This window comes from Oncorhynchus masou, chromosome 5, assembly GCF_036934945.1.
Source record: "Oncorhynchus masou masou isolate Uvic2021 chromosome 5, UVic_Omas_1.1, whole genome shotgun sequence".
Classification (NCBI taxonomy): domain Eukaryota; kingdom Metazoa; phylum Chordata; class Actinopteri; order Salmoniformes; family Salmonidae; genus Oncorhynchus; species Oncorhynchus masou.
In genome coordinates, this window is record NC_088216.1 from 54,759,390 (window position 1) to 54,783,960 (window position 24,571).

A 24,571-nucleotide genomic window follows, 5' to 3' on the forward strand; every position below is an offset into this window, starting at 1 on the left:
GAACCAGCGACATTTTGGTTACTGGTCCAACGCTCTTAACCGCTAGGGTATCTGCCGCCCCACACACTACCGGTCAAATGTTTTAGAACACCTACTAATTCAAGGGTTTTTCTTTATTTTTACTATTTTCTACATTTTTGAATAATAGTAAAGACATAAAACTATGAAATGGCACATATGGAATCATTTGGTAACCAAATAAGTGTTAAACAAATCAAAATATATTTTATATTTGAGATTGTTCAAATAGCCACCCTTTGCCTTTGACATCTTTGCACACTATTGGCATTCTCTCAACCAACTCACCTGGAATGCTTTTCCAACAGTCTTGAAGGAGTTCCCACATATGCTGAGCACTTGTTGGCTGCGTTTCCTTCACTCTGCGGTCTGACTAATCCAAAACCATCTCAATTGGGTTGAGTTTGGGTGACTGTGGAGGCCAGGTCATGTGATGCAGCACTCCATCACTCTCCTTCTTGGTAAAATAGACCTTAAACAGCCTGAAGGTGTGTTGGGTCATTGTCCTGTTGAAAACAAATGATAGTCCCACTAAGCCCAAACCAGATGGGATGGCGTATTGCTTCAGAATGCTGTGGTAGTTAAGTGTGCCTTGAATTCTAAATAAATCACAGACAGTGTCACCAGCAAAGCACCGCCACACCATCACACCTCCTCCTCCATGCTTTACGGTGGGAAATAGTGGAGATCATCCATTCCGCATCTTACAAAGACTCAGCGGTTGTAACCAATTTGGACTCCAGACCAGAGGAAAAATTTCCACCAGTCTAACCAGTCTAATGTCCATTGCTCGTGTTTCTTGGCTCAAGCAAGTCTCTTATTATTATTGGTGTCCTTTAGTAGTGGTTTCTTTACAGCAAATCGACCATGAAGGCCTGATTCACACAGTCTCATCTGAACAGCTGATGTTGAGATGTGTCTGTTACTTTGACTCTGTGAAGCATTTACTTGGGCTCCAATTTCTGAGGCTGGTAACTCTAATGAACTTATCCTCTGCAGCAGAGGTAACTCTTGGTCTTCCATTCCTGTGGCAGTCCTCAGGAGAGCCAGTTTCATCATACTGCTTGATTTTTTTTCTTCTTCACAGGACTGGGCAGGGATACAGCCATGGGTGGACTTGAGAGGGCATTGGCCCACCCACTGGGGAGCCAGGCCCAGCCAATCAGAATGAGTTCCCCCCCAGACGATCCCACAGGTGAAGAAGTCGTATGTGAAGCTCCTGGTCTGGCTACGCGTGAGCTGCGGTTGTGAGGCTCGTTGGATGAACTGCCAAATTCTCTAAAGCGACAATAGAGGTCTCTGGTGGTGGAGAAACTAATATTACATTCTCTGGCAACCGCTCTGGTGGACATTCCTGCGGTCAGCATGCCAATTGTACAGTCCCTCAATGCTTGAGACATCTGTGGCATTGTGTTGTGCAGCAAAATTGCACATTTTAAAGTGGCTTTTTATTGTCCTCAGCACAAGGTGCACCTGTGTAATGATCATGCACTTTAATCAGCCTCTTGGTACGCCACACCTGCCAGGTGGATGGATTATCTTGGCAAAGGAGAAACGCTCACTAACAGGGATATAAACCCATTTGTGCACAACATTTTTGAAAAATAAGCTTTTTGTATGTATGGAAATTTATTTCAGCTCATGAAACATGTGAATAACGCTTAAGATTTTGCGTTTATGTTTTTGCTGCGTGTAATTCAACTGACACTCGAATGGACTGTGTGCATCTGACCAACAGATTGAGAGATTATTCAGACAAAATCCTAGTTGCTGGTGTTTTTTTTGGAGGGGGAAGGCTAAAAATCTACGTGTATGAATAGAGGCACTGTCGGGGCAAATATACGTCTTTTTAAACTGAAATTATACGTGGTTCAGGCTACTAATTGATCCGAACTAAAATGGAGTAACGTTTTCACCTTCCAACATGGCAGACGTATATACCCATTTTCTCCAATCACATGGCAGGGTTCTCCTCGGGGAGCACATCCGGTGGCGTTTCCTGTGTTTGTAAATTGAAAGAAATTGGAATTCAGGCCACGGGCGTCGAAACACGACAAACGAGGAAAATTTAAAGGTAAACACCAAAAAACGACGTTTCAATATCACAAATGGTTTCACTTATTGTATGTTTAGTCGTGTATCAGGCGATATTTGACAGATTCGGCCTCCGTCTCTAAGCAAAAAAGCAGTGACTGACACGACTTGTTAGCTTGACAACAGGGGAGGGGGAGTACGCATCGACCATCACGAATGAATGTCTTTATCGGGAAATCTTGCTGTACTAGCTGCTTAGTCGTTTTGCGGCTAATCTGATCGCAATCCTCAAACTTGTTTTATATAGCTGGCTGTATTTATCCGGATCTAATCTTATCGAAATTGCCTAACGATATAATTATATTTCGATTTGTTGATGGGTGGCAACTGAAGTTAGTAAGATGTGATGATGTACGTGGAAGCCACTACTAGCTAACGTTAGCTACGTCGTTATTAGCTAGCTATTCTGTTTCTGTTTTGGCTAGCGGCTAGGTAACTCCGATACAAATCATCGAGAGGCTATGATTACATTAACAATTTTGTAACTAGCAGACTCTTAACCTGAGCGATTCGTGCAATAATCTTTAAATTATTATAAGATTACGAGATAATCCTTTTAATTGTTGGGTTAAGCCATTTAAATGTAACTTCAAGTAGCTAACGTTAGTATTTCTACCATTGCAGGCTAACTAGCAAACGTTAGCTAACCAGCTACGTTTTATTAAATGTGTTTCACTGTATATTACTACTTGATTGTCCATTGCCATCCCACACTAGCTAGTTATTTCGTTAACTTCGCCAATTACGAAGTTAGTCAGTAGCGAGCTGCATCCAGGGAAAACTGCTCATATTTGCAACGATAACTAGACATTAGTGTAGCAAAATGTTGCTGCTGGCTGCATGTAATAATGTTAGCTAGCTATGGGGTTGCTAAAAGATAGCTTTAGAATTTCCCTGGATCATTATTTAGCCAGAGCCATATTATTTGACTATTGTTATTACATTACATATATTTAGCTAGCTAGAGTTAGGTCAACTTTTAGAATTTGGAATATCGAAATGCATGGCTCTGGCTATAGCCATTAACTTGCCAATGTTGGTGCCATTGGTTTAATTTGTAAAATGTTTTTCAGCTGTATGGCTATTCTTAATCATGGTAGTCAGTTAGGTTAACCTATCTACAGTATCAGTGTTTTGTCCCAAATTCATGGTAGCTAGCTATACTGTTTATAGTTCTTACACCTGTTTGCTAGCTAACATTAGCTATATGATTATGTACACAATTGGAGTTGGGTCCCTGACTGAATTGCTTGACCATCCCATTTTGGATATTAGCTAGATGTGTTGTATTAATGTGACCTGTGTTCAGGGCTTGTAGGAGCAGCTCTTTCAGGATCATATTTCATAGCTAGCAAAGTGACCTGATGACAGTGACAAACAAGGAGTAAACCAAATGACCTTCTACAGTTATTATGGAGATGCTCGTTTTTGAGTTATAATTGGGTTTTGTGTGGTTGGTGCAGTTACAATCTGTGACTCATTGCTGGTTTTATTGTTTAAATTTTTTTTTTCATTATTATTGAATGTATTTTATGGATTGTCCACATCCTCCTCTTCCTCAGTTTTAGTGCTAGATGAGTGTGGTGGGTGTGGCCCCCCGTCAGACTGACCATCCTGATTGACGGATCCCTGGATGACCTTGTCCCCGCCCCCATCCCCGCCCTCACATACACCGGTCCCACTGCAATGTCACACCTGCCCAGCAGCTCAGTCCGCGACCATATGAAATGGGTTTGTTTTCCAACAAAAAAATTATAAAAATGGCTACAAACAACATGCCTACTATTAGGCAACATTATACAGTATCTTTTGTCACTCAGGATGTGGTCGTCATAAAATGTAAAGTGCTTGATTTAAATTTTTATCATTGGATTTCATACTGTTTCTGGTGTAACTGTAACTTGGCCTCTGACAGTCTGAGTGTTTGTCTTCTCATTTGTTTAGCTCCTCTACACCCAGACTGGTTCTGTTTTATATATTTTTCTAAATGTCTGATTGGTACTGGATTTCCCTGACTCGGGCTCGGTTCTGTTCCTAGGCGGGGTTGCTTGGCTGTGAGGCTGTTCTCTCCAGTATGGCCCTGATGCAGGCCAGCTCCATGGCCGGTCCGCCCAAGAAGATGATGGCTCCGCTCGGCCATGGTCCACCACCCCAGAGGGATGGTTTAGACCGCGGTCCTCAGAGCCACATGATCCTGCCATCTGGAATGAGCTGCCCACCCCTGGTTAGGAGGAGCTGGGGCAATGCAGGGGGGGAGGAGGGAACATTGTTGTTTATCATTGTCACCCACTGAAAGAACAACAAATTAGAAATGCATATATTTCCCATTGGCTAGGTCTCAGAAGTGACTTACTGTGGCCTGCTAATATGCCTAAATAAGTCTTCATTAATGATTTAAAGAGGCTGCCAGAATATATACACCATTTAAAAGTAGTCATAGGTTACATTCTATATTTCTCTCTTTTGCCAATGTTTATTTTTATTTTTTACTGTTCATTATTATGTTTTCCCAGCATAATCATCTAAACGATTCTAAAATATCCTGTGGTTCATGTTTAAATTTCACACATTTAGAAAACATTCCTTGCATTCTGTTCTTGTTTTGTTTCTGTCTTGAAATGTAGGCCTTATCTGTAAGGTCATTTCTAATTTTAAGCTTCATACTATCTCCACCAGGAAGGCTGATTCACAGGCTCCTCTCCCTCTTGTATGTGCTCCCCAGCTTATCCGGAAGGAGGCTGACTTCCACGCCCCCCGCCTGCTGGACGAGAAGGAGATGAGGGCCAACGAGGACATGCAGCTGAAAAAGAAGAACAGGAAGTCAGGAACGCCCTGTAAAGTGAGAGAGCAAGACGGGAGGGGAGGGAAGGTCAGTGTCTCTGAATTTTAAAGCAAAACAGCCTCGGTGTGTTTAGGAGAGATTGTGTTATAAAAACGGTCTGAAGGTGTGTTTGTGGGTGTTTGGCTCGCTTTGTGCTTCTGTGTGTGTGTGACTGACTTTTTTTTGTTGTCTCTCGCTGAGTTGGTTCCTTTGAGTTTGCACATTTTGTGTGGGGGGAGGAGTGCAGATGAGATGTGGAGGGGGTGGGGTTCTCTGGAGAGGAAAGAGGGGGGAGGGGAACACAATAACTGTTATTGTGTTTGAGGGGGGAGCAGTAACATGTGGGAGGGGGTTAACCCTTCTCTAGGTTTTGCTTTAAATGGCCAAAGTGGTCAAAATATTGTTTTAATCCTGCACTACCTTAATTTAATTCAGCCTTTATGTCAGCACTGGCTTTTCTCATACTAAAATTATTGTATCATATGTTTCCTTCTATACAACATGCTTGTTGTGATGATTTAGTAGATGTGTACGTTTGCAAGTTTTATTTCTTCTGTATGGTGTATTTAGGCCTAAAATTTTATGCTGAGCCACTATTCTGTCACATCCTGCCTAGGTGGTTGTTGTGGATGAGAATGGTAACTGTCCAATATCCAAAGTGCAGAAAAACTTCATCTGTGATCACTGTTACGGAGCCTTTAGGAGTGGATATCACCTGAAGAGACACATCCTCATTCATACAGGTATGTGTCCCAACCACAATGGCCTACTACTGGAAGTTTTCCATTACCAGTTAGGGAGATGTTTAACATGCTTAGCTAATACAGTACGAAAATACATAAGGCCAGCAGAAACACCCGTTTGAATTAAGTGACCAGTGATTTTAATCTTGAGATGGCCTCCAAAAAGAGATTGTCAAGTGTCAGATTTTCATTCACAGTTTTTGGTGTTCTCTGTGGGGACCTTTCACTAAAACTGGTACTCTTCGGTTTAGGGGAGAAGCCGTATGCTTGTGGCATATGTGACATGAGGTTTATTCAGCGTTACCACCTGGAGAGACACAGCCTCATTCACACGGGTATGCGTCCTCTTACCGTACCCATCTCTCACTAAACAGGCTACACCTGTAGTGCTGCACCGGAACCCAAGTGTACAGGGTTTTCAGTGTTCTTTTGTCATTTGGACAGTAATTTCCAACAAAGCTCAACATTCCTTTCACCTCAACTATGTGAAGGAGAGGGTTATCACAAATGTACAAATGGGTCCCCCAACACCAATGAGAGTACAAATTTAAGATCTATTTGGTACAAATGTTTATAGATTGGCCATAGGAGGCTGCACAAAGGTCACAGTTTTAGGACAATGTTGCTTTTAGTAGGTGAAGGTGTTGCTAGTTTAGCAGTAGCTTTTTGTATGCAGTATAAGATTTTGAATAGAATTTACTGCATGGACATCAAGCGACTATGAATTTCTGAGACATTTTGTAATCTTAGTAAATAGACCATTTGAAGAGTGGTCTATAGCTTCTCCTATATTGGAAAATAAAACACTGCTTTACACGTTTGCATTTTTAATTTACAGTGAAAACTATTTGCTTTAGATTTTTTTGTTATCTGATATTTGTGAAATTCTCATTTGACCAAAAGCAAAATGCATTCGGGTCATAGTCAAGTATTATGGGTGTGTTCATCATTTGGCCATATGTTTATCCTTGTAAATATAACCAATAATCCTACTCAAATTCATTTGAGTGGACAGTTTGCAATTTGGAATAAATACTTTTTTTTTTCTTTAAAAAAAATTCTGTGCAGATTGAATAGCTAATATTTGTATGCTCTGTGTGTATAGGGGTGAAGCCGTACGCTTGTTCCATGTGTGACATGAGGTTTTTCCAGCGTTACCACCTGGAGAGACACAGCCTCACTCATACGGGTATGAGTCCTCTTTCCGTACCCATCTCACATAAAACAAGCGACCCATTTTACTCCTGTTTGTCATAGAGCAGCCTCTCAGTAGAAATGTATTGAGTGTAAAATCAAAAAGACCGCATGGCAGTTGGCCAGCTTCGGGAGCTCAGGATGTGACAAAGATCTTTATGCTCGGACAAAAACCATGTGGCCTTCATATAGGTAGAAATGCAAACGTAATATACAGTTACTGTGCCTTCAGAAAGTATTCATACCCGTTGACTTATTCCACATTGTTGCGGCCTTTAATTCAAAATGGATTACATTGTTTTCCCTCTCACCCATCTACGCAAAATACCCCATAACGACAGTTCTAACATGTTTTTAGAAATGTTTGCAAATGTATTGAATCTGAAATACAGAAATATCTTATTTATGTAAGTATTCACACCCCTGAGTCAATACATGTTAGAATCCCCTTTTGCAGTGATTACAGCTGTGAGCCTTTCTGGGTAAGTCTCTAAGAGCTTTGTACACCTGGATTATACAATATTTGCACATTTCTTCTTTTAAAGATTCTTCAAGCTTTGTCAGATTGGGTGTTGATCATTGCTAGGCATCCATTTAAGTCTTGCCATAGATTTGCAAGACAATTTTATATAGAGCTGTAACTAGGCCACTCCGGAACATTCACCCTCTAGGAACTGTTCGATCGCCAAACATTTCTGTACGATAAGCCTTGCGTTCCAATTATTTGACTTCATCTCGCACTGTTGGCAGTAGATGCAGCCGATTCAGCAGCCTTGTAGGACACATGTCCCATTCTAAACTTTTAAAACCATGACTGGAGAGAGACTGTGAATGTCTATATTAAAGCGTTGCTGTTTATCAGTGAGTTCATGTTTACGTTTTTACTTAGCACTGTCAACACTTTCTATTCAACACATTTCTCTTATCAGCCGTTCTCCCTACTTCCACTCGCTCTACAACTAGCGCTGCAGTTGCAATGAATGAATGAGAAGGAAAGTGTATCGATAGGCTTGTGTTTATTAGCGGCTTGCACCTTTTTGTAATATCGAGGAATATTTCATTTTTCTGGTCATAGGAGTAACGGCATACATTTTTGCATGAGGTAGAAACAATGCGGTGCAGCTTGAGTTTTGCCATCAGCTGGAAGAATGTTTTTTGGTCAGTGTCAGGGGAGGAAAGAGAGTGGAGGGATGTTGAGAGACGGACCGTCAGTATGCTGCCCTCTCCCTCTGCTGAGTCTGACTCCATCAGCCCAGCGAAATAAAAATATAAAGCAAATTATTTAAATGTTATTTAACTTTTTTTTAAATTTAACCTTTATTTAACTAGGCAAGTCAGTTTAGACCAAATTCGTATTTACAATAACGGCCTACCAAAAGGCAAATGGCCGCCTGCGGGAATGAGGGCTGGCATTAAATATAGGACAGAACACACATCACAACAAGAGACACCACAACACTACATAGAGACCTAAGACAACATAGCATGGCAGCAACACATGACAACACAACATGGTGGCAGCAACACATGACAACACAGCATGATAGCAACACAGAACATGGTACAAACATTATTGGGCACAAACAACAGCACAAAGGGCAAGAAGGTAGAGACAACAATACATCACTTGAAGCAGCCACAACTGTCAGTAAGTGTCCATGGTTGAGTCTTTGATAGAAGAGATTGAAATAAAACTGTCCAGTTTGAGTGTTTGTTGCAACTCGTTCCAGTCGCTAGCTGCAGCAAACTGAAAACAGGAGCGACCCAGGGATGTGTGCGCTTTAGGGACCTTTAACAGAATGTGACTGGCAGGATGGGTATTGTATGTAGAGGATAAGGGCTGCAGTAGATATCTCAGATATGGGGGAGTGAGACCTAAGAGGGTTTTATAAATAAGCATCAACCAGTGGGTCTTGCAACGGGTATACAGAGATGACCAGTTTACAGAGGAGTATATAGTGAAGTGACATGTCTTAGAAGGAGCATTGGTGGCAAATCTGATGGCTGAATGGTAAAGAACATCTCGCCGATCGAGAACAACCGTATTTGCCGATCTATAAATTACATCATCTGAATCAGGGTTAGTTTGGCAGCTGGCGTGAAAGAGGGGAGATTTACGATAGAGGAAACCAAGTCTAGATTTAACTTTAGCCTGCAGCTTTGATATGTGCTGAGAGAAAGGAGTATGGTTAGACGGTACAATGTCCAAGTACTTGTATGGGGTGACTACCTCCAGCTCTAAACCAGGGCTGTCCAACCCTGCTCCTGGAGAGCTACCGTCCTGTAGGTTTTCACTCTGTCCCTCATCTAGAGCACCTGATTCTAATAATTAGCTAGTTGATGCGCTGTATCAGGTTGGTTATACCCGGGGTTGGAGTGTGAACCTACAAGAGGGTAGCTCTCCAGGAGCAGGGTTGCGCAGCCCTGCTCTAAAACCCATCAGAGGTTGTAATCACACCTGTAGTAATCACACTTAGCTGTGCCTCACAAGTAATACATTAACTGGTCTATTACCGGTGTGATCATATTGCCTACCTCAAATGTTGAAATATAATTAAAAAGTGGTCTGAGAAGAACAAGAATGCATTTAGGGCAATTCAAGCAAAGCTTATATGCGGCGATAATGTTTTGGGCCTGTAGCCTACTGCACAAATGCCATTCCTACAGTACTGTTTTTTTTTTTTACCCACTTTTTCTCCCCTTTTTCGTGGTATCCAATTGTTAGTAGCTACTATCTTGTCTCATCGCTACAACTCCTGAATGGTCTCGGGAGAGACGAAGGTCGAAAGTCATGTGTCCTCCAATACACAACCCAACCAAGCCATACTGCTTCTTAACACAGCGCGCATCCAACCCGGAAGCCAGCCGCACCAATGTGTCGGAGGAAACACCGTGCACCTGGCAACCTTGGTTAGCGCGCACTGCGCCCGGCCACCACAGGAGTTGCTGGTGCGCGATGAGACAAGGATATCCCTACTGGCCAGACTCTCCCTAATCCCAAGTCCTTGCCGATGACAAGCATACCCATAACATGATGCAGCAATGCTTGAAAATATGGGGTGTGGTAAATAGTGATGTGTTGTTGGATTTGCCCAAACAAAACACTTTATTCAGGACTTAAAGTACATTTCTTTGCCACATTTTTTGCAGTTTTACTTTGGTGCCTTTTTGCAAACAGGATGCATTTTTTTGGATTATTTTTTCTGTACAGGCTTCCTTTTCACTCTGTCATTTAGGTTAGCATTGTGGAGTAGCTACAATGTTGATCCATCCTCAGTTTTCTCCAAGCTGTTTTAAAGTCACCATTGGCAGCATGTTGAAATCCCTGAGTGGTTTCTTTCCTCTCCGGCAATTGAGTTAGGAAGGACGTCTATCTTTTATAGTGACTGGGTGTATTGCTACACCATCCAAAGTGTAACTGTTTTAATTTAACTAGGCAAGTAATTTAAGAACAAATTCTTATTTACAATGACGGCCTACACTGGGCCCGGATGATGCTGGGCCAATTGTGCGCCATCCTATGGGACTCCCAATCACAGCCGGTTGTGATACAGCCTGGATTCGAACCGGGGTGTCTAGTGACGCCTCGAGCACTGAGATGCCTGTGCCTTAGACTGCTGCGCCACTCAGGAAATGTAATGTGTTAAAAATCTAACAAATGTAATTATTTTTTTTAACCCATCTGCCGATAGATGCCCTTTGCGAGGCATTGGAAAACCTCCCTGGTCTTTGTGGTTGAATCTGTTTGAAATTCAAGCCTTGACTGAGGGACCATACAATTATCTGTATGTGTGGGGTACAAAGATGAGGTAGTTTATTAAAAAAAATGATGTTTAACAATATTACTGCACACAGTGAGTCCATGCAACTTATGTGACTTCTTAATTAAGCACATTTTTATTCCTGAACTTTAGGCTTGCCATAAAAGGGGTTGAATACTTACTGATTCAAGACATTTCAGATTTAAATTTTTTAATGAATGTATATATAAAAAATCCTAAAACATCATTCCACTTTGGCATTATGGGGGTATTGTGTGTAGGCCAGTAAAACACAATCTCTATTTAATCCATCTTAAATGTTAAATTCAAGCTGTAGCACAACAAAATGTGGGAAACGTCCAGGGCTGTGAATACTTTCTGAAGGCACTGTATATGTATTTAAATTGACTCATGGGGCAAAAGTCAGTCACTTGCCAACAGAGGGAATGGTCTCTTGATGTCCAAGCCTCGCACATGACTTACTGGTCGTAGTTCATGGCTAGTTATTGTAATTGATAATGGCTTGAAGTTGGTACAGATTATTACTGATGACAATTTTGTTTTAGGTAAAAACTTATTTTGATGTCAGTGAAGGGTTTCCTCTCTTACACTTTGCCAGCTAACATTTCTGTAGTTAATTCCCAATTGTTGCCATTGAACCCAAATTTAATTTGATTGGGCATAAAACATTTAACCTTAAATGCACACTGGAGTGTTTGTCCCCAGGGGTTAAGACATGGCAACAAACATTTTACCTCTAGTACTAGAACTGATCAGTCCTTACATTTGTGTGAAATGTATATGGTTATAGTTTGGGAGTTGGGTATTGTTTTGTGTTCCACTTTATGCAATAGGAACACTAGCTAATATATTGATACTCTGTGTGCATAGGGGTGAAGCCGTTTGCTTGCAACATGTGTGATAGGAGATTCTTCCAGCGTTACCACCTGGCGAGACACAGCCTCACTCATACGGGTACTGGTCCGCACACCGTACCCCTCTTAACAATGGGCTATAAACACTGATGCTGCACTTAAGCACCAATACACAGGTTCCTTATGTTGTACTTGCGTAGGGTGGCGTAAAGCCACAACAAACTAGGGTTTTAGAACCGCTTAACAATTTGTGGCTTTCAGTTAATATCTCTGGATTCACTCTCTTGGCAATTTCATTGTCTTGGTAAATTGCCAAACCAGCCCTTTAGTAGGATAGTGCATTAATACGCTATATTTGTATACTCAAATGACTGAGGTATGCTGGTAATTGTTTTGAATTACATTATAGCCCTTTTAAAATATTTTGAGTGCATTCAGAAAGTATTCAGACCCCTTCACTTTTCCACATTTTGTTATGCTACAGCCTTATTCTAAAATTGATCAAATATTTTTTTCCCTCATCGATCTGCACACTACCCCATAATTACACATTAAACTGTGTTTTAGACCTTTTTGCAAATGTATTAAAATTAAAGAAAAGGCATACCTTATTTACATAGGTATTCATACCCTTTGCTATGACACTTGAATTTGAGCTCCGGTGTATCTTGTTTCCATTGATCATCCTTGATCTTTCTACAACTTGATTGGAGTCCACCTGTGGTAAGTTCAATTGGACAGGATTTGGAAAGGCACACACCTGTCTATAGATGGTCCTACAGTTGACAGTGCATGTCAGAGGAAAAACCAGGCCATGAGGTCAAAGGAATTGTCCGTTGAGCTCAGAGACAGGATTGTGTCGAGGCACAGATCTGGGGATGGGTACCAAAACATCTCTGGAGCATTGATGCTCCCCAAGAACACAGTGGCCGCCATCATTCTTAAATGGAAGAAGTTTGGAACCACCAAGACTCTTCCTAATGCTGGCTGCCTGGCCAAACTGCGGAATCGGCGGAGAAGGGCCGTGGTCAGGGAGGTGACCAAGAACCCGATGGTCACTCTGACAGCGCTACAGAGTTCCTCTGTGGAGATGGGAGAACCTTCCAGAAGGACAACCATATCTGCTGCACTCCACCAATCAGGCCTCTATGGTAGAGTGGCAAGACGGATGCCACTCCTCAGTAAAAGGCATGTGACAGCCCGCCTGGATTTTGCCAAAAGGCACATAAAGGACTCAGACCCCAAGAAGCAAGATTCTCTGGTCTGATGAAACCAATATAACTTTTTGGCCTGAATACCAAGAGTCACATCTGGAGGAAACCTGGCACCATCCTTACGGTGAAGCATAGTGGCAGCATTCTGCTCTGGGGATGTTTTTCAGTGGCAGGGACTGGGAGACTAGTCAGGCTCAAGGGAAAGATGACTGGAGCAAAGTACAAAAATTATAAAATATTAGAGAGTGGTGTGTTAATGTGTTTTATACATCTGTTTTTTTCTAGTCAGTGGTCTCTAACCAAGTTTCTCATATTTGATGACAACCTGCTCCAGAGGACCTCAGAATGGAGTGAAGGTTCACCTTCCAACAGGACAATGACCCTAAGCACATGGCCAAGACGATGCTGGAGTGACTTCGGGACAAGTCTCTGAATGTCCATTGGTACCAGCCAGAGCCCAGAACCCGATCAAACATCTATGGAGAGACCTGGAAATAGCTGGGCAGCAACTCTACCCATCCAACCTGACAGAGTTTGAGAGGATCTGCAGAGAAGGATGGGAGAAACTCCCCAAATACACGTGTGCCCAGCTTGTAGCAACATACGCAAGAAGACTCGAGGCTGTAATCGCTGCCGAAGGTGCTTCCATAAAGTACAGAGTAAAGGGTCTGATTACTTATGTAAATGTAATATTAAAGTGTTTTATTTGAAATAAATTAGCAAAATGTTCTAAACCTGTTTTTGCTCTCTTATTGTGGGATATTGTGTGTAGTTTAATGAGGTGAAAAAACAATTTAATTCATTTTAGAATAAAGCTAATTTAACAAAATATGGATGAAGTCAAGGGGTCTGAATACTTTCCCGAATCAACTGTTGAATAATGGAATGTCTCAGTGCAAGCTTTGCATGGCTATTGTGACGTCTCAGATAATTTTAATTGCTGCCCTTGTTCTGGTGCATTAGGCTTTCTTCGATGAGTGTTAAGGACTACTTAAGCATAGAGCAAGAAGCAGACTTCTCTAAAGTTGGTGCTCTGTGTGTATAGGGGTGAAGCCATACGCTTGCTCCATGTGTGATCAAAGATTTTTCCAGCGTTACCACCTGGCAAGACACAGCCTCAAACATACGGGTATGGGTCCGCTCACCGTACCCATCTCACATATTTAGGTACTCCAGTGAAATAATTTTACGTAAGACCATCGAGTTTGGATTCGTACAAACAATGAAATATTGCAGATGGACTCCAAGAAGCTCTATAGGAACAGTTTTAATTAGTTCTGCAATGTTATGGACACGTTTCACCGCTGCCACTACTTCTAAAATAGGCCACTGAGTTTTCAAAAATGTTTGTGTCTGGCACAATACAAACCCAGTTAATATATGCATGATGCTCTTAACAAGCCTTATATACTGACATGACTGGTGATCTGTGTGTGTATAGGGGTGAAGCCGTACGCTTGCTCCATGTGTGACATGAGGTTCTACCAGCGTTACCACCTATCGAGACACAGCCTCACTCATACGGGTATGGCGTCTGCTCACTGCTACCTCACTGGAGCTAGTGACGCAACATTATTCAGTTGAATGTTCATGTTAAGTCCCCAACAGCCCCATGCATTGTCAAATGTTCTGACAAAACGTATTTGTAGGGTTAGGTCACTTTTTTAGCACTCATGATATTCAATTATACAGGATATTCAGTGTTGGATGCCCTTGTGTTGGTAACCCCTTCTTAATCTCAAAGTGAATGGAATGACGAGGCTTTGTTGGAAACTACTGTCCACTCGAAAGATCAATCTCCATGTTATCAAATATTAGAGTGGTGTGTTTTATACATCTGGGGTTTTTCTAGTCAGTGATCTCCTAACGAAGTTTCTCATATAATTGACTCGTATTTTTAATAAGGGGAGTGGTTTATCACCAGATGAGATTAATTTAAGTGATGTTTTTTAGCTTTAGAGAAAGTCATTGTATGATATGAGAAATGTAATTTCAAGTACTCTTAAGGGTAGTTGCACAATTTGTTTTTTCATTGTAGTTCCCCTAGAAGTGATTTGTTTATACAATTATTTAAGTTGTATAGCAGGAAATCCAGCATGTTAATGTCTAGATTTTTTTTTAAATCAGGGAATGCATATTTTAAAACTGACAAAGATGGCTAATATTTGTCTGCTCTGTGTGTGTGTTTAGGAGTGAAGCCATATGCTTGTTCCATGTGTGACATGAGGTTTATTCAGCGTTACCAGCTGGAGAGACACAGCCTCACTCATACGGGTATGTGTCCTCACTTTAAATCTCCCTCTCGCTTCAATCTGACATTGCAAATGTCATGCATGAGCCCCACTGCAATGTGTGGTTACATGAGTTGTCTATGTCATGTTGGGGTATAATGGAATTGAATTCATACATATGACTGCATCAAACTCGAGTTTGTATTGTTGAAGGCATTTTATTTCAAAATCAGACTATTGTCCCAGCATAGCACTACCAATACTTAGCCTTGATTCCTGTCCGATCTTAGAGAAAGATCTTGAATATTGTTTTATGTAGGCAAAAGATTTCCAAGCTAACCAGTTTAGAGGACTGATAGATTTGAATCAAACCCCCAAATCATTGCACAACATTTGTAAATCGATGTCCCAAGTCCGATAAAACCTTGAACCCCCATGTTGGAATTGCGCTTGAGGTCTGGCTAAGAGCCACAACTTAAGGCTGACTGTATTTCCAAAAATGTCCTATGGAAGCCATCTTTGATGGCGTTTAGGATAGCAGGTGAACCAGACCGCTTCAGGAGTTTGAGACGTCACAATAGCATGCCAAAAATCACATGGTTGTGTCAATGTGTTTAAATATGTACCAACTGCTTAAAATGTTCACATCTAATGTTCATATGAACAGCATGATGTGAAGCCATGTGTCCACTGCCATTTTCACCCCAAATTCTAACCGAACTCAGCAAAATTGCAATTGTTATTAGCTAAACCATTGGAATCATTGGTAGCTAGTAGCCACGCTTAGGCTACAACAGTGATTTTGCCTTGTATTATGGTGGTGTATTAGAGCATTGCCTTTTCTTAGCGTTGCCCTTTTGAACATTAACTGCCTAATACTCATTGGGCGCTAAAATCGAGACCCAATTTGATTAGTAGATTGTACCTTTTTGACCAACTGCTGTAACAAGATTTTCTGTTAAAGAAAATTTTCTGGTGAAGAAGACAAACTGTGCTAAGCCTATTTAGCTGCACCAAAGGTAAAGAAATAATCCACTCAAATCTTTTGGTATTTTTTTTCATTCGTCCACTGATATAGTCCCAAAATGTTTCGCTTGTCAGCGATCAAGTTTACAAGATATAGGTCTTTCAAAAAGCTATTTGTCACGTGCCACATCAACATGGTGATGCGAAACACTTCTTCATGATGTGGAAAGTGATCATTTTGTTCTTGAAAGTCCTATATCGGAACTTGATTGCTGAAATGCAAAACATTTTTGGACCACCATAAGTGCACTAATGAAAAGAATAAAAGATTTGAGTGGATTATTCCTTTAAGATTGATCATTTTTGGCAGTTGAACTTTTTTTATACTGAAGTTGGTGCTCTGTCTGTGTGTGTGTGTGTGTGTGTGTGTGTGTAGGGGTGAAGCCATTTGGTTGCACCATGTGTGACAAGAGGTTCTTCCAGCGCTACCACCTGGCAAGACACAGCCTCACTCATATGGGTATGCACCCTCTCACCTTTTCCCTGTAATTAAACCCTAGTATTCAGGGTTGGCAGGATTTAAGAATTAGTCATGCACAAAAAAATAGTTTTAATATCCCCCAAAAGTTCTTAATTTAATTCTGTTAAAGATGAGAATGGGTTAGTTTTGCCACCGGGTGACATCATCAGCTCATGTGATGTGTTATGGTTGTGGACTAAAGCATGAGTGGGGGGGGCCTAAAAAAAATCTCTCACTTCATTGGGGGTAACATTTGAAAGATTTTTGTGAATACCTATTACATTGTGGCAAGTATTGAAATTAGTAGTTAACTACCAATTGATTTATCATCCAAGTATATACATATAACTAAACCTAAAAATTAGAGGCACTAACTAAAATAATATATTGACACTGTGGGGTTAGGTGTAAAACCTTATGCTTGCACCGTGTGTAACATGAGGTTTGTTCAGCACTCCCACCTGGTGAGACACAGCCTCAAACATACGGGTATGGGTCCACTCACCGTACCCTTCTCACATATAGAAGCTAGTTAAGGATGCTAGTAAAACAAATTGCAGGCACACATTCAATAACGATTTAGGACTTTGATCAATAATTATCGTGATTTGCAGTCCTTTGCAAGTTAACGCCTTTGATGAAAAGTGTTGTATTGCATCATTGCTATGTTGTACTTGCGAAGTTCCCAGTAGAACTAGGTCATAAGCCGCCACTAGAAAACCACTTTATTTTCGCAACTTCCTAAATTTAAGCACTTTAAGAAGGCCTAGAACTACCACCAGATAATATAATCCCTTAATCTGTGTTGTATGAGATCATGAAGTGCAATTTCTTACATTCTGTGGATGGACGCCTTGTCAAATTGTGGTTCATCATAAACGAATGGCCAATCATACATTTTGCACACCTTGTCAACACCTTTCTGATGAACCCCAACAACCGCAAGCGATTGAGGTGGTAGTGTAATCAGATTATAAACGGCCAATACCCGGGAAGTTATTGTGTGGATCGACGACATCGGTGTTTTTATAAGATATTTATTATAAGTATACAGTGCATTCGGAAACTATTCAGATCCCTTGACATTTTGTTACGTTACAGGCTTATTCTAAAATGGATTAAATATAAACATTTCCTCATCAGTCTACATACAATACCCTGTACGGTCAAAGTATAAACAGGTTTCAGATATTTATTATTATTCTTATTATTTACATGGTGTTCAGACCTTTTGCTATGAGACTTGAAATTGAGCGCAGGTGCATCCTGTTTCCATTCATCATCCTTAATGTTTCTACAACTTGATTGGAGTCCACCTGTGGTAAGTTCAATTGGACAGGATTTGGAAAGGTGCACACCTGTCTATATAAGGTCCCACAGTTGACCTTGCATGTCAGAGCAAAAACCAAGCCATGAGGTCAAAGGAATTGTCTATGGAGCTCAGACAGGATTGTTTCAAGGCAACAGCTCTGGGGATGGGTACCAAAACATCTCTGCAGCATTGAAGGTCCCCAAGAACACCGTGGCTGCCATCATTCTTAAATGGAAAAAGTTTGGATCCACCAAGACTCTTCCTAGATCTGGACGCCCATCCAAACTGAGCAATCTGGGGAGAAGGGCCTTGGTCGGGGAGGTGACCAAGAACACAATGGTCACCCTGACAGAGCTCCAGATTTCCTCTTTGCAGATGGGAGAACCTTCCAGAAGGGCAACCATCTCTGCAGCACTCCTCCAATCAGGTTTTTTATGGTAGTGGCCTGACGAAGCCACTCGTTAAAAGGCACATGACAGCCCACTTGGAGTTTGCCAAAAGGCAGCTAAACGAGAGACAAGATTTACTAGTCTGATGAAACCAAGATTGAACCCTTTTGTCCTGAATGCCAAGTGTCACGTCTGGAGGAAACATGGCACCATCCCTACGGTGAAGCATGGTGGTTGCAGCATCATGCTGTGGGGATGTTTTTCCGTGACAGGGACTGGGAGACTAGCAGGTCTCTCCGATCTAACATCTGTAGAGACCTGAAAATAGCTGTGCAGCATCGCTCCCCATCCAACCTGACAGAACTTGAGAAGATATGCAGAGAAGAATGGGAGAAACTCCCCAAATACAGGTGTGCCAAGCTTGTAGCGTCACTCCTAAGAAGACTCGGCTGTAATCGCTGCCAAAGGTGCTTCAACAAAGTACTGAGTAAAGGGTCTGAATACTTACGTAAATGTCATATTTCAGTTTTTTTCTTAACACATTTGCAAACATTTCTAAAAACCTGTTTTTTACATTTGTCATTATGAGGTATATAGGGATATAAAAAAGGGATATAAAAAATATATATATTATAATAAGGCTGTAATGTAACAATGTGGAAAAAGACAAGGGGTCTGAATACTTTCCGGCTGAACTGTAAATGTATACATCTTAATTTTGGAGGACTTTAATTGACGGACAGTGGGGCATAAAAATAATCTGATGTTCTGTGTGTGTATAGGGGTGAAGCCGTATGCTTGCACCATGTGTGACAAGAGGTTTTTCCAGCGAGACCATCTACGGAGACACAGCGTCACTCATATGGGTATGGGTCCATTCTGGTATACAGGGTTGGAACGACTTTGCCTATATTCTAGCTACTGCACGAATCAAGGATGGCTAAGAAAACATAATTTGTTTATGATGAAAAACAATTGGATGTAGAATTTTATTGTGCTACAATCTGCCCCCCCTCCCCCCGAATCTTACTGCTTGAAATCAGGATGTTGATAAGTGTTCTTTGGATATTGTTGATCATACTAAATGTGGTGTGAAGTTTATGGTATTAGATAATTAACTTCCCATCTGCAATTTCTTGCATTCTCAGCTCTGTGGGTGACACCTAGTAAAATTGGCTCATGCTAAAAAAAAATGTTTTTTTATTGGCCATCATTAATTCGCACAATTTACCAACACCCTTTTTTTTTTTTTTTAAATATACCCCAACAACCGCAAGCTATTGAGGTGGCAGTGTAATCGGATTATTCAAGGTGAATAACCTGGAAGTTATGGTGCGTTCGATTGCTGTTGGAAATAAAAGAATATGACTTCCCAACTCGGAAATAACCACTTGAACGACCCTCCAAGTTGGAGTGGTGGGAAACTTGGGCCAGTATAAAAATACCAGAATTTCTGAGTTGCGACATCGTCCCTGTATTTGACACTTTTTGACCAAATATGGTAAAGCGAAGCCATTTACAGTAATGTACTGTAGCTAGTTTGGCCCATAATGTCTGGGTTGACACATTGTCCACGTTAGCAATCTAGCAACGTTGGTTCTTTGCCATCAAGTTGAAATGTCATTGTACGCACTCGTGTCATATTTACGACTTCACCAACTGTACAATACAAGAACCATTCCAGCACATCACCATTGATATCAGTGGTTTATCAGAAGTAAATGTATACACACCTAAGCTTAATTTTGGAAGACTTCAGTCGATATGGAGAGACTTTAAAAACACTTTTCTCTGTGTACAGCGGTGAAGCCGTTCGCTTGCACCATGTGTGACAAGAGGTTTTATGAGCGCCACCACCTGCGGAGACACAGCATCACTCATATGGGTATGGGTCTGTTCACCATGCCCGTGTCATTAAGATCAGGCTACACCTGAACCCTGGTATACAGAGTTGGCAGGTTTTAAATGCCAACCACTGTGCATATTAAGGATGGCCAATAAAATATACATTGCCTTCAGAAAGTATTCAGACCCTTTTGACTTTATCTGTTCAGGGCAGGGTAGCCTAGTGGTTAGAGCGTTGGACTAGTAACCGGAAGGTTTCAAGTTCAAATCCCAGAGCGGACAAGGTACAAATCTGTCGTTCTGCCCCTGAACAGGCAGTTAACCCACTGTTCCTAGACGTTCATTGAAAATTAGAATTTGTTCTTAACTGACTTGCCTAGTTAAATAAAGGTAAAATAAATAAAATCCACATTTTGTTACAGCCTTGTTCTAAAATGGATTAAATATTTTTTTCCCTCATCAATCTGCACACAATATCCTAAAAATGATGACAAAAATAGGTTTTTAGAAATGTTTGCAAATGTATTAAAAATAAAATACAGATACCTTATTACATAAGTATTCAGACCTTTTGCTGTGTGACTCGAAATTGACCTCCGGTGCATCCTGTTTCCATTCATCATCCTTGATGTTTCTACAACTTGGAGTCCACCTGTGGTAAATTCCATTGATTTGGAATGGCACACAACTGTCTATATACGGTCCCACAGTTGACAGTGCATGTCAGAGGAAAAACCAGGCCATGAGGTCGAAGGAATTGTCTGTAGAGCTCCGAGACAGGATTGTGTCGAGGCACAGATCTGGGAATGGGTACCAAAACATTTCTGCAGCACTGAAGCTCCCCAAGTACACAGAGGCCTCCATCATTCTTAAATGGAAGAAGTTTGGAACTACCAAGACTTCCTAGAGCTGGTCACCCGGCTAAGCTGAGTAATCGGGGGAGAAGGGCCTTGGTCACCTCCCTGACCGAGAACTCGATGGTCACTCTAACAGAGCGCCAGAGTTCCTCTGGAGATGGGAGAACCTTCCAGAAGGACAACAATTTCTGCAGCACTCCACCAATCAGGACTTTGAGTGGCCAGACGGAAGCCTCTCCTCAATAAAAGGCACATGTTAGCCCGCTTGGAGTTTACAAAAAGGCACCTATAGACTCAGACCATGAGAAACAAGATTGGTCTGGTCTGATGAAACCAAGATTAAACTCTTTGGTGGCGGCAGCATGTTTTTCAGTGGCAGGGACTGGGAGACTAGTCAGGATAGAGGGATTTATGAACTGAGCAAAATACAGAGATCCTTGATGAAAACCTGCTCAGGACCTCAGACTGGGGCAAACGAACACCCTCCAACAGGACAACAACCTTAATCACACAGCCAGGACAAAGCAGGAATGGCTTCGAGACAAGTTTCAATGCCCTTGTGGCCCTGCCAGAGCCCATACTTATACCCGATCAAATATCTCTGGGGAGACTTGAAAATAGCTGTGCAGCGACGCTCCCCACCCAACCTGACAGAGCTTGAAGAATGGGAAAATTCCCCAGATAAGGTGTGCCAAACGTGTAACGTCATACTCAAAGAAGACTCGAGGCTGGAATCGCTGCCAAAGGAGCTTCAACAAAATACTGAGTGAAGGGTCTGAATACTTACAGTACATGTCAAAAGTTTGGACACAGCTACTCATTCAATAGTTTCTTTATTTTCTCTATTTCTACATTGTAGAATAATAGGGAAGACCTCAACTCTGAAATAACACATGGAATCATGTAGTAAACAGTTTTAAACAAATCAAAACACATTTTAGATTCTTCAATGTAGCCACCATTTGCCTTTGACAGCTTTGCACGCTCTTGGCATTCTCTCAACCAGCTTCATCTGGAATGCTTTTCCAACAGTCTTGAAGGAGTTCCACATATGATGAGCACTTGTCTGCTTTTCCTTCACTCTGTGGTCCAACTCATCCCAAACCATCTCAATTGGGTTGAAGTTGGGTGATTGTGGAGGCCAGATCATCTGATTCCGCACTCCATCAATCTCCTTCTTGGTCAAATAGCCCTTACAAAGCCTGGAGAAGTGTTGGGTCATTGTTCTGTTGAAAAACAAATGACAGTCCCACTAAGCGCAAACCAGATGAGGTGGTGTATCGCTGCAGCATGCTGTGGTAGCCATGCTGGTTTAGTTTACTTTGAATTCCAAATAAATCAGTCACCAGCAAAGCACCATCACACCACCTCCATGCTTCACGGTGGGAACCACACGACGTCATCCGTTCACCTACTCTGCGTCTCACAAAGACACGGCATTTGGAGCCAGAAAGCTACAATTTGGAATCATTAGACCAAAGGACAGATTTCTACCGGTCTAATGTCCATTGCTCGTGTTTCTTGGCCCAAAGAAGTCTCCTTTCTTTTTGGTGTCCTTTTAGTAGTGGTTTCTTTGCAGCATTTCAACCTTGAAGGCCTGATTTTCATGCAGTCTCCTCTAAACAGTTGATGTTGAAATGTGTCTGTTACTTGAACTCTGAAGCATTTATTTGGGCTGCAATTTCTGAGGCTGGTAACTGTAATGAACTTATCCTCTGCAGCAGAAGTAGTTCTGGGTCTTCCTCTCCAGTGGCGGTCCTCATGAAAGCCAGTTTCATCACAGCGCTTGATGGTTTTTGCAACTGCACTTGAAGAAACTTTCAAAGTTCTTGACATTTTCTGGTTGACTGACCTTCATGTCTTTAAAGTAATGGACTGTCATTTATCTTATTTGAGCTGTTCTTGCAGTAGTATGGACTTGGTCTTTTACAAAGTAGGGCAATCGTCTGTATACCACCCCTACCATGTCACAACACAACTGATTGGCTGAAACTCATTAAGAAGGAAAGAAATTTCACAAATTAACGTAACAAGGCATACCTGTTAATTGAAATGCATTCCAGGTGCATACCTCATGAAGCTGGTTGAGAGAATGAGACTGCTTTGAAGAATCTCAAATATATTTTGATTTGTTTAACTTTTTATTGTTTACTACATGATTCCATCCATATGTGTTATTTCATAGTTTTGATGTATTCAGTATTATTCTAGTGTAGAAAATTCTAAAAATAAAAACCCTGGAATGGGTGTGTCCATTTATGACTGATACTGTATGTAAATGTAATATTTCCTTTTTTTTTCAAATTTCTAAAAATAAAGGAATGTCTAAACCTGTCGTTATGTTGTATTGTTTGTAGATTGAGAATGTTTTATTGAATAAGGCTGTAACGTAACAATGTTGAACAAGTCAAGGGGTCTGAATACTTTCCCAGGGCACTGTAACTAGTATATGATGAATGTTGGCTATATCGTGGTTCTTCAAATTTGTATTTTTACTTTTCTTTCAACTCAATAATATTTGAATTGATCAAGTGTTACCATAATTGGTTTTCTTGTCTCGCGGAAATTCCTTAACACACCCAATCCTGCTGCTTGAAATTAGCATGTTGATAACAATGGTGCAGCTTGGTACATATTGTGGGTCATACTGTTATGTGGTGTGAAGTTAATGGTAAGATATCACAAACTTGTCGTCATCCAAGTGCAGATTTTATTGGCTACCCTTAATTCACGCATCTTGTCAACACTTTTTTTTAAATAAAACCCCAACAACCGCAAGCTATTGAGGTGGCGGAGTATTTTGATTCCTCAGGGTAAATAACCTGCAAATTATTGACCATCCAGTGATTATTATTATTATTTTTTTAAATAGGAAATCAATGTAGTATAAATGTATATACTTGACCTTTTAATATTGGAAGACTTCACTTGATGAATAGTGAGACACACAAATAACCTGATGTTCTGTGTGTGTAGGGGTGAAGCCGTTCGCTTGCACCATGTGTGACAAGCGGTTTTATGAGCGCCACCACCTGCGGAGACACAGCATCACTCATATGGGTATGGGTCTGTTCACCATGCCCATGTCATTAAGATCAGGCTACACCTGAACCCTGGTATACATACTCACGCACCAGACCCTTTACCCCCCCCCCCCCCCCAAAGATATGATTATACCATAGGGTAAAAAATGGCCTTCATTAACCCAATAGTAACAACGGGAGAAAGCCCTGGGAAATGTGGCTAGCTGCTTCAGTCCTTTCTGGGTGTTTTTTTGTTTTTTTTTTCGGATAGTTGGTTTTCCCCACAAGCGCTACACATTGACCACAGATTTTGACGATGTATAACCTGCAGGTCTTGTATATTTCGCTAACACACCACACGTCTCCGATTTGGAGCCATGCCTCAAATTGGTTTGCTAAAATCAAACTATTACAAATACGTCACTTCGTAAGTTTACACCCACTAAGGCCAGATTTAAGTTGTTGGCGTACCACCGGCTAATAAAGCACATCAGATGTTTATATGCAGTCATTTTAGTATACAGTTTTAACTGAACTTAATAATATTGACTGAGTGAGAAACAAAAATAATCTGATGTTCTGTGTGTGTAGGGGTGAAGCCGTACGCTTGCACCATGTGTGACAAGAGGTTTTATCAGCGTCACCACCTGCGGAGACACAGCGTCACTCATATGGGTATGGGTCTGTTCACCATGCCCGTGTCATTAA

At 41.3% G+C, this 24,571-nt stretch overlaps 1 protein-coding gene across 32 annotated transcripts in view; it reads left to right on the forward strand.

The window, feature by feature from the left end:
* The first annotated feature begins 1,985 nt into the window (after positions 1–1,985).
* LOC135539885 (gastrula zinc finger protein XlCGF57.1-like) overlaps positions 1,986–24,571 on the forward strand; it is a 32,010-nt gene continuing 9,424 nt past the window's right edge. For 11 of the 32 annotated variants that reach the window (XM_064966082.1, XM_064966087.1, XM_064966085.1 and 8 more), the window contains exons 1-16: positions 1,986–2,092; positions 3,675–3,843; positions 4,151–4,336; positions 4,835–4,981; positions 5,550–5,676; positions 5,928–6,011; positions 6,782–6,865; positions 11,523–11,606; positions 13,766–13,849; positions 14,162–14,245; positions 14,911–14,994; positions 16,354–16,437; positions 18,921–19,004; positions 19,940–20,023; positions 23,817–23,900; positions 24,455–24,538. In XM_064966082.1, coding sequence (XP_064822154.1) covers positions 3,799–3,843; positions 4,151–4,336; positions 4,835–4,981; positions 5,550–5,676; positions 5,928–6,011; positions 6,782–6,865; positions 11,523–11,606; positions 13,766–13,849; positions 14,162–14,245; positions 14,911–14,994; positions 16,354–16,437; positions 18,921–19,004; positions 19,940–20,023; positions 23,817–23,900; positions 24,455–24,538 — 1,429 coding nt within the window. In that variant the 5' untranslated portion in view covers positions 1,986–2,092; positions 3,675–3,798. Of the gene's footprint in view, positions 2,093–2,225; positions 2,464–3,674; positions 3,844–4,150; positions 4,337–4,834; positions 4,982–5,549; positions 5,677–5,927; positions 6,012–6,781; positions 6,866–11,522; positions 11,607–13,765; positions 13,850–14,161; positions 14,246–14,910; positions 14,995–16,353; positions 16,438–18,920; positions 19,005–19,939; positions 20,024–23,816; positions 23,901–24,454; positions 24,539–24,571 lie in introns of those variants that run through there. The other 21 variants (XM_064966102.1, XM_064966105.1, XM_064966108.1 and 18 more) reach the window with 18 other exon arrangements.